This window comes from Lathamus discolor, chromosome 6, assembly GCF_037157495.1.
Source record: "Lathamus discolor isolate bLatDis1 chromosome 6, bLatDis1.hap1, whole genome shotgun sequence".
NCBI lineage: Eukaryota > Metazoa > Chordata > Aves > Psittaciformes > Psittacidae > Lathamus > Lathamus discolor.
The window spans coordinates 83,318,232-83,334,291 of NC_088889.1; the positions used below are offsets into that span (position 1 = coordinate 83,318,232).

Consider the following 16,060-nt stretch of genomic DNA (forward strand, 5'->3'; position numbering starts at 1 on the left):
AGCTGACGCTTTTTTCAAAGCTGCAGTGAGCCTTGTTCCTGAAGTACCAAAAATGATCAATGTCGATGGAAAGATGCGACCTTCTGATGCCTTCCTCCTGGAATTCCTTTGTAATTTTTTTTCCACCTTATTAGTTGTTCCGGTAAGTCATGTATTTATGAATATCACATAGGCTATTTTGACTTTCCTGTTTAAAAATTTAGAGTACAATGGGCTTTTGGGAGTGGGAGATGCAGTGCTTGGTTTTCCATGAGCAAGCTGAACCCATTTGCTTATTGGCTGCAAAGTCACTCACCCAAGTGCAAAATGGGGAGGCAGAATAATTGGAGCTGGAGAACAGCACTGCCTCTCTCAGTAGCATCTTGCACTTAACTGGATTTGGATAGACCTCATAGCAGCCTTCCAGTATCTGAATGGGGCCTACAAGGATGTTGGGGAGGGACTCTTCATTAGGGACTGTAGTGACAGGACAAGGGGTAACGGGATAAAACTTAAAACGGGAAGTTTAGATTGGATATAAGGAGAAAGCTCTTTACTGCGAGGGTGGTGAGGCACTGGAATAAGTTGCCCAGGGAAGTTGTGAATGCTCCATCCCTGGCAGTGTTCAAGGCCAGGTTGGACAGAGCCTTGGGTGGCATGGCTAAGTGTGAGGTGTCCCTGCCCATATCAGGGGGGTTGGAACTGGATGATTTTAAGGTCCTTTCCAACCCTAACTATTCTATGATTCTATGAAATCTCACTATCATTTAATTGTGTAAGCATAATTTACCAGTTTAATAGATCCTTGCAGAAAAGTGGTATTTTAGCTAAGCACTCATAAAACCTGAGGAGGGAAAAATACACAGCTTTAGTTTCTGTTAGTTTCAGTTACTATGTTACAGGTTGCGTAATCTTTTGAGTAAAAAAAAAAAAGATGTGTTTGTGCATGATTTTCCTCTTCTGATGAGTATTTCACAAAATACTGCCATTTTGCACCCTTCCAATTTTTAGCCAGCTGTCAAGTTTAGACATAGAGATGTAATTTTCCTTCCTATATTTTCAGCTGTAGCTGAAAGATGAGGAAAACTTGTAAATTAGTCTGGAAGATCTGAGATAAAACTTACACAGCCAAGGTATTTTGCTGACCTTCCACTTAAGGAAGGCTATATCAGAACTTGATGCTGCTCAGAGAAATGTCTTGGATCAGATAATTGAAGGAGGAATTTGCCTCTTGGATTCAGTACTGAGGAACTCGCAATGAGATACCAGGATTCAGAGATTAGCTTCCATAACTTTTTTCTCCTTACTTTACAGGATATATGATCAGAAGGAAGTGTCCCCAGTGGACTGTGATTTGTCTTTATGTATATTGGTGTCATTGCACCATCAGCTTGAAATAAGCTGGGCACAGTATTAAAACTACTTGCAAAACCCCATAGCTTATGTAAATCAGATGCCTTTATATTCCTTTCATAATGAAAGATTGTTGATTGTCTGTAGCTTTGACTTCCCAGTGTAGGTGTTCTTCTGAAACTCATAATTATATGAGTAATATACTTGTTTCTGTAGCTTACTGACATTATTTAAATTAAAAAGTCTACCCAGTGTGTGTAATTTTAGAGGCTTAGCTGTTACGAAGCTGGCAGTTGAATTTTGTACTACTCCCCCGTGACTGGAAAACAAAGCATTTCAAAGTTTGTCTGCGGAGGCTGCCTTAGATCAAGTTTATGATTATGGGTCAAATGGGCATTTTCGAAGGAAACTGGAACAGTTTTTTAAAAGGATTTGCAGGAAGCACTTACTTAAGAAAAGCAGTTGTCAGCTTTAATTATATTGTGGGTTTTGCTTTTATAGAGGTAATATTATAACTAAACCCCTGAATTCCTGCACATAATACAAGTTTGGTTTTGGGGTGGTTATGGTGGTGGTTTTGACTTGTCTTGATTTTTCTTTTCTACAGGACCATCCAGAACAAGGAGTGTTGTTTCTTGTGCGAGGATTACTAAATGTGATCCAGGATTACACTTGGGAGGATAACAGTGATGACAAAGTCAGGATTTATACTAATGTTTTGCATCTGCTGTCTGCGATGACTCAAGAAGTATATATCTACCATGTAGATAAAGGTAATAAATAAGGGTGGCTCTGTATCCTTGTGTTCCACCATGCAATTTGTAGTATTGTTATCATCTTACCTAGTTAATGAAGATCAGTGGTAGTCTATAATACAGAATGGATTATTTTCCTATGCAGGTCCAGATATTGTAACTTAAAGTAATCACAGGAGTGACTCCAGAACAGATGTACAGTCTGTTCTTCAATGTGGAACTGTGTAGAGTGTTTTACATAGTTTATTCCTGGTGGTGCTGGTGCAAATACTTAGAACTATGATTTTTTCAAGTAAATATTAGAACTTCATATGTATGGAGGGTTTTCTTTTAGTCTAGTGTCGACTTACACCTGTTCTTGGTGTTTCGTTCACATCTATTAACTACTCCAGTTTAGCATGCAATGCCTACTCTTTGTTATTAAAGGGTGTATTTGCTGCTTTGCATGCAGGCTTTTAGGTTTGGAAATTGTGGTGGTAACTTACAAAAATTTTCAGAACATCTAGAAAAAAAGAATCTGAAGATTTTTCATTTTATAAAATAGCTGTAATCTTTTTGTAATATTTTGTAATATGCTCTAAGATTTGAGTGTTTGCCTTCTGATCATAAAGAGATTATTAAATTAAGGTAGAGTGTTAATCAGGCCTTTTAAAGTACACTGACATGATTAGTTAGTCTGAGTGGCCAAGCTAGTTCGGCTTTTTGTTCTAGTTGCACAAGGCTTTCACAAAAGAGGCAGGCTGGAATACATTCTGCAGTTTTCCTGCTGGATAGTCTGTCACAGTTACCAACCATGACAAAACACCTCTTGCAGTTATCAGCACAGAAAATAGTTGTCAGTTGAGGAAGTACTCTATAGTAAATCTACTTTTCAGGTTCTGTAAGGAAATGTGGTTTAGCTGGCCTTTTTTTCACTCTGTGTTTTATATGACCAAAACAGCTGCATAATCCCAAGATGAGAAATCCGAATTAATTACATTTCAAGGGAAAGAAGCATGGAAATATAAGATACTAATTTTTCCCCTGTAGCTGGATGATTTTGGTTTTTTTCCTAGGCGGACCCATGTACCTTAGCTTCTTAAAATGTTTACTTGGGAACAGGGGATCACCTTTTACCTCGAGTGCTCTCTGATTTACCCACAATACACTTAAACCACTTAAACTTACGAATTTTTGTAACCAGCTTCTTACTAAAACATAAATAAATTCTGCCAAAATACATGTTTAAAATCACAACTATATAAGCTCTAAAAACATGGAGTTCTCTTTCCCCTTACCCCCCAAAAAATATCCTTCAAGGTCTTTGAAATTGAAAAGACACTTCCTGAATTTCTGTCCATAACTTTGAGGTAGTCAAGGCTTTATTTTAGCTAAAAAAGGCAGTTTCCTTTTAAAATCTTGCTGGTTTTAGTAAGTAAACTGATGGTAGCCATACTCTTCTAAACTGATGGGAACAGGGAGTCTGTCTCTGCAGGAAAACTGAAAATTAACACTGTATGTTGCTTTGCATTTAAGTCTAGCAGAAGTTTTTGAACCTGGCTGTGTCCAGGAATACAGGACTGGTCTTAACCTAGAAGATTCTTTTCAGTGGTTTTTTCCATAAATCAGGAGATCGTAGGTAACAAAGTGGTGGGCACTTAAATGAGATTGTTGTGTTTGTGTTTCATGGAGGAGAAGGGTCATTTTATAACTTCCAAATCTGGTCTTCTATAAATAGCTGGTGTTCTCAGTAGCAAATGAATGCATAGTTCTTTAGCCAAACCTAAGCTTGAATTCATTTCTGCAGTTGATTCTAATGATACCCTGTATGGTGGAGACTCCAAGTTCCTGGCTGAAATTAATAAACTGTGTGAAACAGTGATAGCACAGATCCTGGATCATCTGAAAACCCTTGGAAAAGAAGAGGTATGTTCTTACTCAGCTCAATTCAGTACAAAACCAAAATTACTTTGGAGTTCAGTAAATGGTCTAGCTTCTTGACCAGGCTTTGTTATATACAAAGCTCCAGGAGCCTTGCAACAGGAGGAAATAAGGTAATTTTACTTGTTAAAAGGTCGGTCAGTCATGTAGGCAGGCTTGTGGTGGGGAGACCTAATGATGCGAAACAGATCATGTAGCAGTTATAATACATTTCTAATATTCAGGCTAAAGTTACCTGCTTAGCCATATGTTGTACACAGATAGTACAACAAACCAACAAACAGTAGAAGCTACTCTGTTGTATTGATTGTGCGCCTGCAGTGCCTAGAATAATGATTGCAGAACAGCATAGTGAGGTTGGCTTTAAATTAACCAGGTGTAGTCTGATCATGGAAACATGATGCTCTGTGGTTTAGAGTTAGCTTTAAATTAATAGGCTTGAGTCCTGGTGTAGTTTGGTTATGGAAATATGATGCTCAGTCTGGGATAACTTTTTTTCTTACGAGAGTCTGACTATAATGAGCTGGGTGATGCCGGTATGCAGTTATTGGCCTAAGAGAACTGGAGTGCCACAGTCACTCATTTGACTGCCATACAGTTATGCCTAAAATCTGCTCTGTATCTGTCCTTCCTGTTTTATCCTTCATGGCTGTCAACTTTCTGTAAATAAACCATCTTTTCTTGGCAGCTAAGTTAACAGTAGCCTGAAATGCCCAGTTTTGTAATGGGAGAGTAAGAATTAATAGAATCATAGAATAGTTAAGGTTGAAAAGGACCTTAAGATCATCCAGTTCCAGCCCCCCTGCCATGGGCAGGGACACCTCATACTAAACCGTGTCACCCAAGGCTCTGTCCAACCTGGCCTTGAACACCACCAGGGATGGAGCATTCAGAACTTCCTTGGGCAACCCATTCCAGTGCCTCACCACCCTAACAGTAAAGAACTTCTTCCTTATATCCAATGTAAACTTCCCCTGTTTAAGTTTTAACCTGTTACCCCTTGTCCTGTCACTACAGTCCCTAACGAAGAGTGCCTCTCCAGCATCCCTATAGCCCCCCTGCAGATACTGTAAGGCTGCTATTAGGTCCCCACGCAGCCTTCTCTTCTCCAGGCTGAACAGCCCCAACTTCCTCAGCCTGTCTTCATACGGGAGGTGCTCCAGTCCCCTGATCATCCTCGTGGCCCTCCTCTGGACTTGTTCCAACAGTTCCATGTCCTTTTTATGTTGAGGACACCAGAACTGTACACAATACTAGTCTGTTACTGGGTAAAATACAATGGCAACCGCCTTTAACTGGTAAAAGTTTTGGGTTCCAGACACTAGGATGAAGTCAGAAGAAAGGTGCAGAGGGAGGGGAAAGGTGTTTTGGCTTTATCCTGTTTTTAATGCAGGGTCATATTTGTTCAATATTGAATACAGAAAACTCTAGGCAGATTATTGGATTTCTTGATTGGAGTTCAGAATCTCTGAGGGATCAAATACAGGGTAATGGATTGTATGTGAAAGGCAGGTGAGTGAAGTTTTCAGTATTACTGAAATAATGAGAACTTGCTGTTTCTGAGATCGAGCCCCTCCACAACTTCCTAAACACCCCTTACTAAACTGCTGTATTGATAGAAATCCTGTTTCTTGTGGAGTGAAATGGGAGGGCAGGGGATGATTAATTTGATGTAACTTTTTAGGTAGCCTGTTTGCACAATAGCCTGTAGTGTTTGCCAATACACAGTGTTGAATGATAAGTATTTGAAGGACACTATGTTAAGTTTAGCCTTTTCTCTGCTTTTGATATCCTATCTATCCTTCCTTTAGCAATAGTAGAGACGTAAGATGAATGAACTCTTTGCTCAAATGACTCCACATTATTGTACACATCACCACAGTGAATAGCAGTTCTTTTTCAGAGCAGTAACAGAAGAAAACAACCACTCTCGCACAGCTTAAAATATCAAGGCAGATATTAGGAAGAGATTTTTAACAGTGTTTTCAGGCCTGTGGCTTGTATATTAAGTATTTTTTGCATCTGACTCCTATATGGAGTATGTGTGTGGGAATGTTTGTAAAGCTTGAAATCTGTGGTTTCTGAAAGGCTTTTTCTTTTTTTCTTCTTTCAAGCTTAGTACTTTGAGTAATGAGATCCTGTGTTATTTCGCTGAAGCAGTTGTTGCATAGAAAACGGGATTTAAAGCTAAGCAGCATGGTTATAGGTCCTTGCCCTGCCTTTGCCTCTGTGACCCTGGATTTACTCCTCTGTTGGTCCTTATTTACAAAGAGGGAGCATTTATTTTGCTTAGTTGAGTACAAGTCCTTGAGAGGTTGAGATAAAAGTTGGTTTGTAAGAATTAATGTTTTTTTGAGGAAGCTGTTGTTGCTGAGGGAATGGAGGCGACGAGAATATTGTCAGACACCTCCATTTGTGCTAAAGTAGAACCAATCATAAAATCACTTTGGTATTTGGATTGCTTCAGTGTCAGTGACCTTTTATTATTCATCTTCTTGGCTGCTCATTTAAATGAACAAGTCTCTGATTCTGCATTTTTTATTGGTTCATTTCCTTTAAAAGCTATAAAGGAAGATAAATTTTACTCACAGTAAAATGCTTTCACCGAAAGGGCGATTTGGAAGAGAACAGTGCATCTTATGTTAACACAGCATGATCTTTTCACAGTATTGGAGAATGCTTCAGTTACGTGACAGTGTTGGAATGGACATTTTCTGTTCTGGATAGTTCTGTAAACTTCAAGCTGGTTTTGGTCATAAGAGTGTGTACCCGTGAATCCTTTCTGCCTTTGGGTGGGTGGAAGGCTGATCTTACGCTTCAGTTTCTTAGGAGTGTAAATACCTTGCCTCTTGCTACTCAGTGATAAATGTCCAGATTGAGTATGTTTTATTCAAACACGACTTTTGATCCAAAACATTCGGAACATGTTGTTGTGTCCTTGGCAGTGTCATGTTAGGATGGCAGTCTTCCCATGTACCGTATGATAGGTAGTGGATTATTTATAGTAAGCATTGAAAAAGGAGCAATAAAAAGCAATTTCTGGATATACTCTTGAGGGTTCTGCTTTCAAAACATCTGATTGATAATTTTATATAAACTTACAAAAACTTCACTTGATTTCATGTGTTTGAATACTGAACTAGAAGCAGAGTTGGACATAGTTCTCTGTGTGTGGTTATGTTTTAAATTGAGGAGAGATTGCTCATCCTTAAGAATTTTTGTCCTTGGCCAAGATTTTCTAAGGTGGTTAAACATCATATTCCACTTTGGGAGGAGAGGAACAAGAGAGTTTACCTGCTGCAGTTTCCAGAAGACACTGCAGGTGGTGGAGGTTCCTGTTTTGGCACCTTGCAGCTTGCCTGCTGATGGGTCAGCAATAGGATAGGTACATTGCAGTTAGGAGCTGTGGCTGGTGAGTGCGTGTCAGCTCGACTTCTTTGTCTCAGAGTTGGAGAGTCTGAAGTCCCAGATTAATCCTTTTATTACATCATTGCCTCTGGCATGCTGGTGGAGTTTAAAGACTAGAGAAAGTTTAATTGGGAACATTGTTTCTGCATGTTTGCAGCATCCTTGGTAAATGGAAGAAACCAAAATACATAAATGAGGATTCTGCTAACAGCCTACAGCAGGGTTACTCAGTATAGTTTTGGAAAGTATGGTCTGGTTGTCCATGAACCACAGGTTAGTTCTACATGGAGCACTTCTTTGTTGGATTAATTTTAGAGGGAAATAAAACTGATGTGAGCAGCACAATGAATATTAAAAGCTTTAAAAATACATGAAGGACTTTGAAATAGAAATTAAGCTGCCATGGTGCCAGTATAGAGCTAGAAATAGAGTGTCTCAGCCTGGCTTAACTAGAGGTGTGTTACTGCACCCTGAGCCAGCAGAAGTTGTCACTGAGATTGAGTACTTCAGAGGGAGGTTCAGGACTGCTGTTTCAAGGATTGTATCCAAGAGAAAGCTCTTTCTCTTCTGTCCATCTCAGTGTGCTAGAGGAGTGGTGAAACAGGGGATACATGTCCTCTTGTGTGGTATAAGAGCTCCCAGCTGCAGCTTGGTTCTTGGTGTTTTCTCAGATCATTATTTCCCTTTATTATAAATGAGCCTGTATGAGCTGCTGGTGGTGCTGGGTGCCTCATTTATCCTGTGTTAGGACAGTTGTGTAATGAGAGAGTTGAGCACATGGTCTGCCCCATGCAGCTCATGATCCTTTCCAGTGAACAAACAGATGTTAAAAGGTTCCTAAAGAGCTTAACGTGAGAGCTTTTAAGGAAAGACAAGGCTGCCTGTTATGGCTTTCTTTAGGAGTATGTAGGTTTGGATCACAAGGACGTAAGCACCAGCATCACAGTAGTGCTGGAATTAGTTTCAGGCTCGATAGTTCAGGTAACACCAGCAAACAGATGTTGTATCAGCATGGAGACTCAGCCTAGACTGATATACTTAGTGCCTTGGAGGAGCTTTACAGGCCATGCTGAGCTCTGTGCTGCCACAGATGGCCTGTTAAGGAGTATCAGAGCCTGTTACACGGGAGCTGCAGCAGGCTGGATGCACCTTCAGAGGAGCAACGTATCTGAATGCACAGATGCTTTTCGAACAGAAGGCTCAAGGTATCCTTATGACATCGATGTCTGGCAAAGTCACTGACAGACAGGAATGAATATTTTAATTGCTAGGCAGAATTTGGTGAAATATGTTACACGGGCATTTGTATGGAAGGTCTTTTTTTTTTTTCTGTTACGTTTACATGAAATTTGGGCATTGCTGTGCACTTCAGTAGAGGGGCTCAGGCACAAGGGAGTCACATTCTGGGATGAGGTGTTTTGTTTCACTGTCATCAGCATTATTCCAAAAATTATGGAAAACATGCTGCCTAGAAGGCTGGCAATTCCTTTAGGTGTGGGAGTTGCTAGCCCCATGATGTCTGTGGCTGCCAAATGGCTGAGCTGTTGCTTTCTCCTTGCTGCCTGTGAAGACGTCCTGTGAATTGGAGTGCCATCCACTTTTCCATCTCGGGTATGTCAGCAGGCGTGGCAGCATGCTAGCACAGGTGTCTCTCTCAGGTTGGAGGTCAGTGCCATGGTACACAAACATTCCTGTTCATCATCATGTGAAGCCTTTTCTCTGACTTGTTCATTTTCAGACATCGTGGGATTTACTGCATACCCAAGTCTGCCTCTCTCTTCTCTCTGTATTGTGTTACTGATGACCAGATGCCAACATCCTGTTACACCTACCCCAATACAATGAGAGTTAGTGTGCATCTCATTCTTCCATGTTTTTAATGTGTTTTTAGAATCTTTTTGAAGTGTGATCCTTTCTGAATTATATGTGTTTTAAATTAGTCAAAATATCATCCTTCTTTTAAAGAACGGATTTTGTATTTGCATTGGTACTGCCTGGAAAACTTGGTTTGTTGATACTCAGACCAGAGTACTGCTGCTTTTGCATTCTGCCTGATAATTTGACTGTCCCACTTCTCATGAGGAAACCTCCAGGCAATTCCCAGGAACCTCTTTGAAGTTTGTATTCAGCAGAAGACATGCAGGCATTAGATGGTCAATGGGAAAAAAACACATAGCTAATACAGGTTATTTTGTTAATCCAGGATACACGTTAATGTGGCAGGATGTCTTGTGAGTAATATGGCAAAACATGGACCAGCTGGCTGTACCTTCTGTTTTATTCTGTATTATTCAGATAATGGGAGTCCTACAAGAGAAGTACTACAGTAGCATTTAAACATAACCACTTTCCATTTTATTGTCTTTTTGAGTTGTATTTCTGCTTTTTTTGTTACTGCTACTGGACTAGACTGATCAGTTGTATTTCTCTGTCTGGTATGTTCAACACTCCAAACGATGGTTGTAGTTTTAGCCTATGAACAGGTTTTGGAGATACTGGGATGGAAATTGCTAATGTAGATAGCTGTTAGAGGAACAGCTGTCATCTCAGGAGCTTCATGCAATTAGTTTAGTGCTTAGGGAACTTCCTGGGCCTGGAGCAGCTCTGGGCATTGCATATGCATGCTTGTGTGTGGGTGCACAGTTTCTGATGTGTCAGATCTTTTCTGTGTGCACAAATCTGCTCTGTGTGTCTCGTACATACAGTAGCAGTCTGATGCTTCTAGTCTGGGGCATGCTGTGTTCTCTTTTCTAGTTAGCTTGGTTTTTAATGATGCCTTTCTCCTTTTCCATGTTTATCTGGAGGACTGATAGCTCAGTGTGTGCCCTTTCTTTGATGAATAGCATCTGACCTCTCTTGCTGGCAGTGAGAAGGGAAATTAATTTACTTTTGATCCCTTAGGGAAAGGGGCAGAGGCTGCAAGGTTGCACTGGTATCATTTCAGGAGTGCACAAATCAGAGTTTGCTGCACTCCTCTTATCCCAGTCTCTGCTTCTGTCTTCTGTAACTTCACATCTGAATGCTGTGTGATAGCTACCTAGTATGTGTTGAACTGAGGGGGCTAAAGTGAAGTATTAAGTTCATTAATCGAGCTGCTCAGCTGGCAGTTTTGTTTTAACTACTACTCTGCTGCTGTGGTTTCTGTGTAAGATGGAACTATATTTTCATTAGTGGTCCGTCTCGAGCAAAAAACAAAGAATAGCTGCAGCAAAGCACTATAAACAGATACTACACTCACATGCATCCAATAATAATTCATCTTTTTAGCCTTTTAGAACTTATTCTAAAGGAATAAGCAGAATCTGCAATAGCATTTTCATTCTGTTTTCCACTCATCCTAAATCAGCATGGTAGCATCCTGTAAGCTTAGTGCAGGATTGTCTGTGCCCCAGAATTCCTTTCCAGAGGCTAAAGGGCATGATGCTCCTCTATGGTATCTTACCACGAAGCATGGCTCTTTCTTAAGGTCCCTCCTTGGCAAAATAGCTGCAAATATGGTACAAATATGTTGGTATCACCGAAGTCTCAGTGAAAGAACAGCAGAGGAAAACTGTCTTTAGTAGAACAGACTGCTGGAAAAGGCCTGAAGTTGCATTCATCTAGATTGATGATAGTGGTCTCTCTAAAAAAATACATAGCTATGGTGATGTAAGGCTGGTTGGTGGGGAGTGATTTCTGTGCAGTTGTAGGTAGTCTTTGAGTTAAAAACATGTCAGACCTACATGCTGTGCTGAAGTGGGACAAGATGCAGGAGTCTTACGTAATCATTTTAGTTACAGCAACTTGGGCTGATTTGTTGATTATCAGTACTTGTATTTTGACATGAAAAACTATGCCCATTTTCTTGTGTATTACCGTGTATCACAAAATGAGTGTCTGCCCCTTGCACTTCTGAGAGTTCAGAGAATACAGTGAGGCTGTGCTGGATATTTTGGGATGACTGCCTGATAATACAGGATTTTTATATATTTTTTTTTTTCTTTATTATAGACCCTAAAGAGACAGAGCCAGTTGGCACTCTATTTCTTTAACACTATTCTAGCTCATGGGGATCTACGGAACAACAAACTAAACCAGCTTTCAGTCAACCTCTGGAATCTTGCTCAGAAGCATGGCTTTGCTGACACCAGTACTATGGTAAGGAAAAGGGGTAATGCAGGGAAACTGTAGTTCTTAAGATCTTTTTGAAATCCTCATTTGAGAAAAGGTAACATTTCTTTATCTTAATAAAGCCAATAATTTTACAAGTTGCTGTCTTCAAAAATAAATCAGCTTAAACCCCACCATTTTTAAATGCTTCTTAAGGAATAAGCAGCTGTCTTACTTCAAGTGGTCTGTATCTTTCTGGCACTTTCACATATATTTCACACATTAAGGAATGTGCAAATGTTGGGTGCTATAACTTTTTTCAGTACAGAAAACTGTCTTTAAGAGAAGTACATTTTTATTAGTGAAAGGAACTGCATGGTGTAAGCTTGGAAAGTGGGTGTTTTAGAGCCTTTAAGAAAGATATACATGATAAGCATCTCTGGAGCAAGAAAAGCAAGTGCTCATGTAGCCAGTGACATTTAGGGAAAATCATGACTGTCTATTCAAAACACCTTCACATAGATTAAGTGATGGCCTGTGAACTGAGAACAAAGACACTAAAAATCTCAAAGTACCTTTCTTTTGACCCAGGTGACAACACTAGAATACATCAAGAAGCGAAGCAAACAGCCTGAAATGAGTCACTTCACAGATTTGGCCCTTCGGCTTCCTCTGCAGTCCAGGACCTGAGGAATGCTGCTTTCCCAAGGAGTCACCTGCACAAGGGAGTGTGTAGCCAAGGCCCAAATCACTGATCTGGATTGTGACTGGAGGAGTTCAGTGTATTTTTATTTTAGTTAGTGTGACAGATTTACGTGGACACAGGTAAAGGTAAAACTGTTCTGAGTGCAATAACTTAACCTGAATTTGTTTCCAGTTTTACCTTTACATTCTTATTAAATGCTGATTTTGATTCAGTAAATGGTATTTTGAACCTCTGTGGTTGCAAAAGCCTTTAGAAATCTAACCTGTTGTCATTTTAGCAACAAAGAAAGAAGATAAATTGCACAGATCGGTTCACATCTTCCAGACTTCATCCCACATGCAGGATAGTCTTTCTCCTCTGTAGAAACCAGCATTTCAATATGATAATCTTACTAAGTCATCTTTCTGCTTTGGGAAGCTGCCAACATTGGTTTGGTCAGTTCCAGTAGAAGAGAAAAATGGCCGAGGTGTTCTTGTTCTAATTTCTGCAATATATTTTCATGGACATGTTTATGCTTTCATTTTAGTTCAGTGTTGTTTTGTAAAATGGAAAGAATCTTTTAAGTGCTGTCTGCAAAGAAAAATGGAAATGTATGCAAAGTACTCTGTGTTTGCAAAGTACACTATCCCTGAATAAAACAATTTGCAGTTCATCTGTTTGTTCTTGGGGACTTTGTGTATACAGATTTGTCGCTTCACCCTTGTGGAATTAAATTACATGTACTGCTACTACATCTAATAACATTTCACTCTCACCACTTCTGTCCCATGGTAAGGAGGAACCATGTTGAGACCTTGCATCTATTGCTGGTTTTGCTTAGTGGTAAGTATTTTAATGAGCTAAATCCACATACAGATATTGAGATACGTTATTGCACAAAACTGCTTTATTTTGTTAAGGCTAAACAAGTAATCAATTTTGCCAGAACCATATATTTAAGGAGTTAGCAAGCTGATAATCAATACCACCCAAATTATTAAAGCATTTTTACTGCCTGTTTTTCATCTTCTCCGTGGTTACAGAAGCAGGGTACATCTAAAATATGTATTTTGTGTTGAGGTTGTAAAGAAATGAACCAGGACTTTTTTGTCCTGATGCAGGCTGTAGCTGTAACCTAAGTAAAATTGCAGGAATACAAGATAACTATGAAGTGGTATCAGCTTGATACAGAACCTTTCCAACTTTAGTACATGGCCATTTTGATTATACTGATGTTCCTTAAAAAATTCTTTATATAGTGCATATAGATATTGAAATGTTATCATGTCCCACTTTAATTTAGCTTTCAGTCTTGCTGCAGCTGCACAAAACAACTCAACAGTACAGAGATGACTCTTCATGTTGGGCTTGGAAACATAAACCACAAACTGGGTAAGTGGGATTAAACTCTGAGCTCTGTAAACCACCAAGTGGGTCACACTAAGCAGCTGTGGTATGGCAGAAATTGCCCTCTGGGGGCAAATGTACTGCTCTAAACCCAGTGTGGAGTTCCTTCAGACTCTGTAAAATAGAAACTCTTACAACAGGCTTCCAGACATGCCCACTGTTCCTCTTTCCGTGCAGGCATCCATTTTTGCCTGTTGTCTTTGAAGCACAGTATTACTTTCATTCCTTTACTGATGCAACACCACCATGGGAAATGCTTTACTACTACTTTTCTTAGTGCAAAAATAGCTCAACAACAGGCAGAAAACTCTGCTTAGTTATCAGAAGTAAACTCTATAAAAATCTAGCTTAGAAGCTAATGCAGTCACTCTAATAAACTGCTTTTAGCTTATTTCCATGTTAGAGAAAAACTAATTTTAGCTAAAACACTCCACTTACTAGAATCACAGAATAGTTAGGGTTGGAAAGGACCTTAAGATCATCCAGTTCCAACCCCCATGCCATGGGCAAGGACACCTCACACTAAACCATGTCACCCAAGGTTCTGTCCAACCTGGCCTTGAACACTGCCAGGGATGGAGCATTCACAACTTCCCTGGGCAGCCCATTCCAGTGCCTCACCACCCTCACAGTAGAGAACTTCTTCCTTATACCCTAAACTTCCCCTGTTTAAGTTTTAACCCGCCACCCCTTGTCCTATCACTACAGTACCTACAGTACTGTACAGTATTACAGACCTCCTCTTTCTTCTATATGCAGGACATATACGGGCCAGACCAAGTTTTTCTGCTTGAAAAAAAGCTGACAGTTGTTTTCCCCACGTATGTGTCTTGATTTTCAAGCTACATTTCCATGTGTACATGATTATCAAGAGAAAGGTGCCAGGCCACAAAGCTGCAGTTGAACAACACACTGGTATACATTATGCAATTCTAGATGGGGAAAAAGAGTTCTTATCTAAAGGCAAGGCTAGGACTAATATCACCTTCAGAGCATCTTGTCAGTGGTAGTGCAAAACCAGTCATTACCCATCCAGGACTGGCTCTGCAGCAGAAAGCTGTATGTGCTGTCCCTTTCTTCCTAAATGAAGTCACTACTTGACATTTTCTTACCTGTTCCTTTATTTTACGTCAGGTTTCTTGCTAGGCAAGTAGCTGAGGGCCTGAATTCAGCATCTGTCTTGGAACAGAAAACAGAACCTCCACTGCCTGGGTTTAAGTAAAGCAAAAGCTGAAGTGTAGAAGTGCCGGCTGAAGCCAGTCACTGAACTTTGAGAGCATTGGTGAAAAACAGACTCACCCTGAGGTAGTGGTGGTTTTAAATGACATTATAAAGGAGATGTTTCCTCAAAGGCCCTGCAGGAAGTGGTTCAGCATCTTCTTCATCCCAGGTATGTGAATGGATTCATAGCAACCCCTTAAGATGGAGTGTCTCCATAATTTTCACTTCTCCTCAGGAGCTGCCCAAAATGTATCATCAGATTTGTAGGCATCAGTAGTGTTTCTTCAAACACCATCACTTTGTACCACTCACTGCGTGTAAAAATATCAAGATTTTACAGAACACCAAAATCCTTTTGAATCACTGAGATACTGTCCTGGGTTCATGGCAGAGATGCAACACAGAGACGGACTCATGATTGAGGGCTGGACTTAGCAATGGACACTATTGCCCAGGTTGTTCATGAATGCGAAAACTGCAAACAGCATCTCCTGCTCTGAAAGACTGTTACAAGAGATGGAGCCTGACATCATGGACCGGATGGACTCGGCAGCTTTATAGGGATTGGTCCATGCACTAAGGAATGATCTGTGTGTATGTATATGGATGTGTATATATAAGAGTGATGGTATATTGAAAATGTGGGATCTGAGCATGATGTGAATGGTATGGAATAAGGGGTGGATACTGTCCTGGGTTCAGCAGTAGCAGTCATTTTTCTCCTTCTTAGTAGCTGGTGCAGTGCTGTGTCTTTGACTTTCAGCCTGGGAACAGCGCTGATAACACCGATGTTTTCAGCTGCTGCTTAGCAATGTTTACTCTGACCAGGGACTTCTGAGCCTCATGCTCTGCCAGGGAGTAGGGGAAGCTGGGAGGAAGCAGAGACAGGACACCTGACCCAAACTAGCCAAAGGAGTATTCCATACCACAGCACGTCATGCCCAGTATATAAACTGGGGGCAGTTACCTGGAAGGGGAGATCACTGCTGGGGTTGGGCTGGGTATCAGTCAGCGAGTGGTGAACGGTTGTATTCTCTCCCCTTGTTATTTCCCTTATCATTAACATCATTGGTGGTAGCAGCAGTGGTTTGTGTTATACCTTAGTTACTGGGCTGTTCTTATCTCAACCTGTGGGAGTTCTTTCAATTCTCCTCCCCATCCCTCCGGGCGTGGGGGGCGGGGAAAAGGAAGGGGGGGTAGTGAGAGAGAGACTGTGTGGCTGAGTTTAAACTACACAGATGTA

The 16,060-nt window shown here is 40.5% G+C and overlaps 1 protein-coding gene across 3 annotated transcripts in view; it reads left to right on the plus strand.

Annotated features, from left to right (window-relative positions):
* The window catches only part of VPS35L (VPS35 endosomal protein sorting factor like), a 56,785-nt gene extending 43,923 nt beyond the window's left edge, over positions 1-12,862 (plus strand). For all 3 annotated transcript variants that reach the window (XM_065684248.1, XM_065684249.1, XM_065684247.1), the window contains exons 27-31: positions 3-142; positions 1,940-2,105; positions 3,874-3,992; positions 11,406-11,552; positions 12,096-12,862. In XM_065684248.1, the coding sequence (XP_065540320.1) occupies positions 3-142; positions 1,940-2,105; positions 3,874-3,992; positions 11,406-11,552; positions 12,096-12,194 (671 nt within the window). In that variant the 3' untranslated portion in view covers positions 12,195-12,862. The remainder of the gene's footprint in view (positions 1-2; positions 143-1,939; positions 2,106-3,873; positions 3,993-11,405; positions 11,553-12,095) is intronic.
* Positions 12,863-16,060: the final 3,198 nt, after the last annotated feature.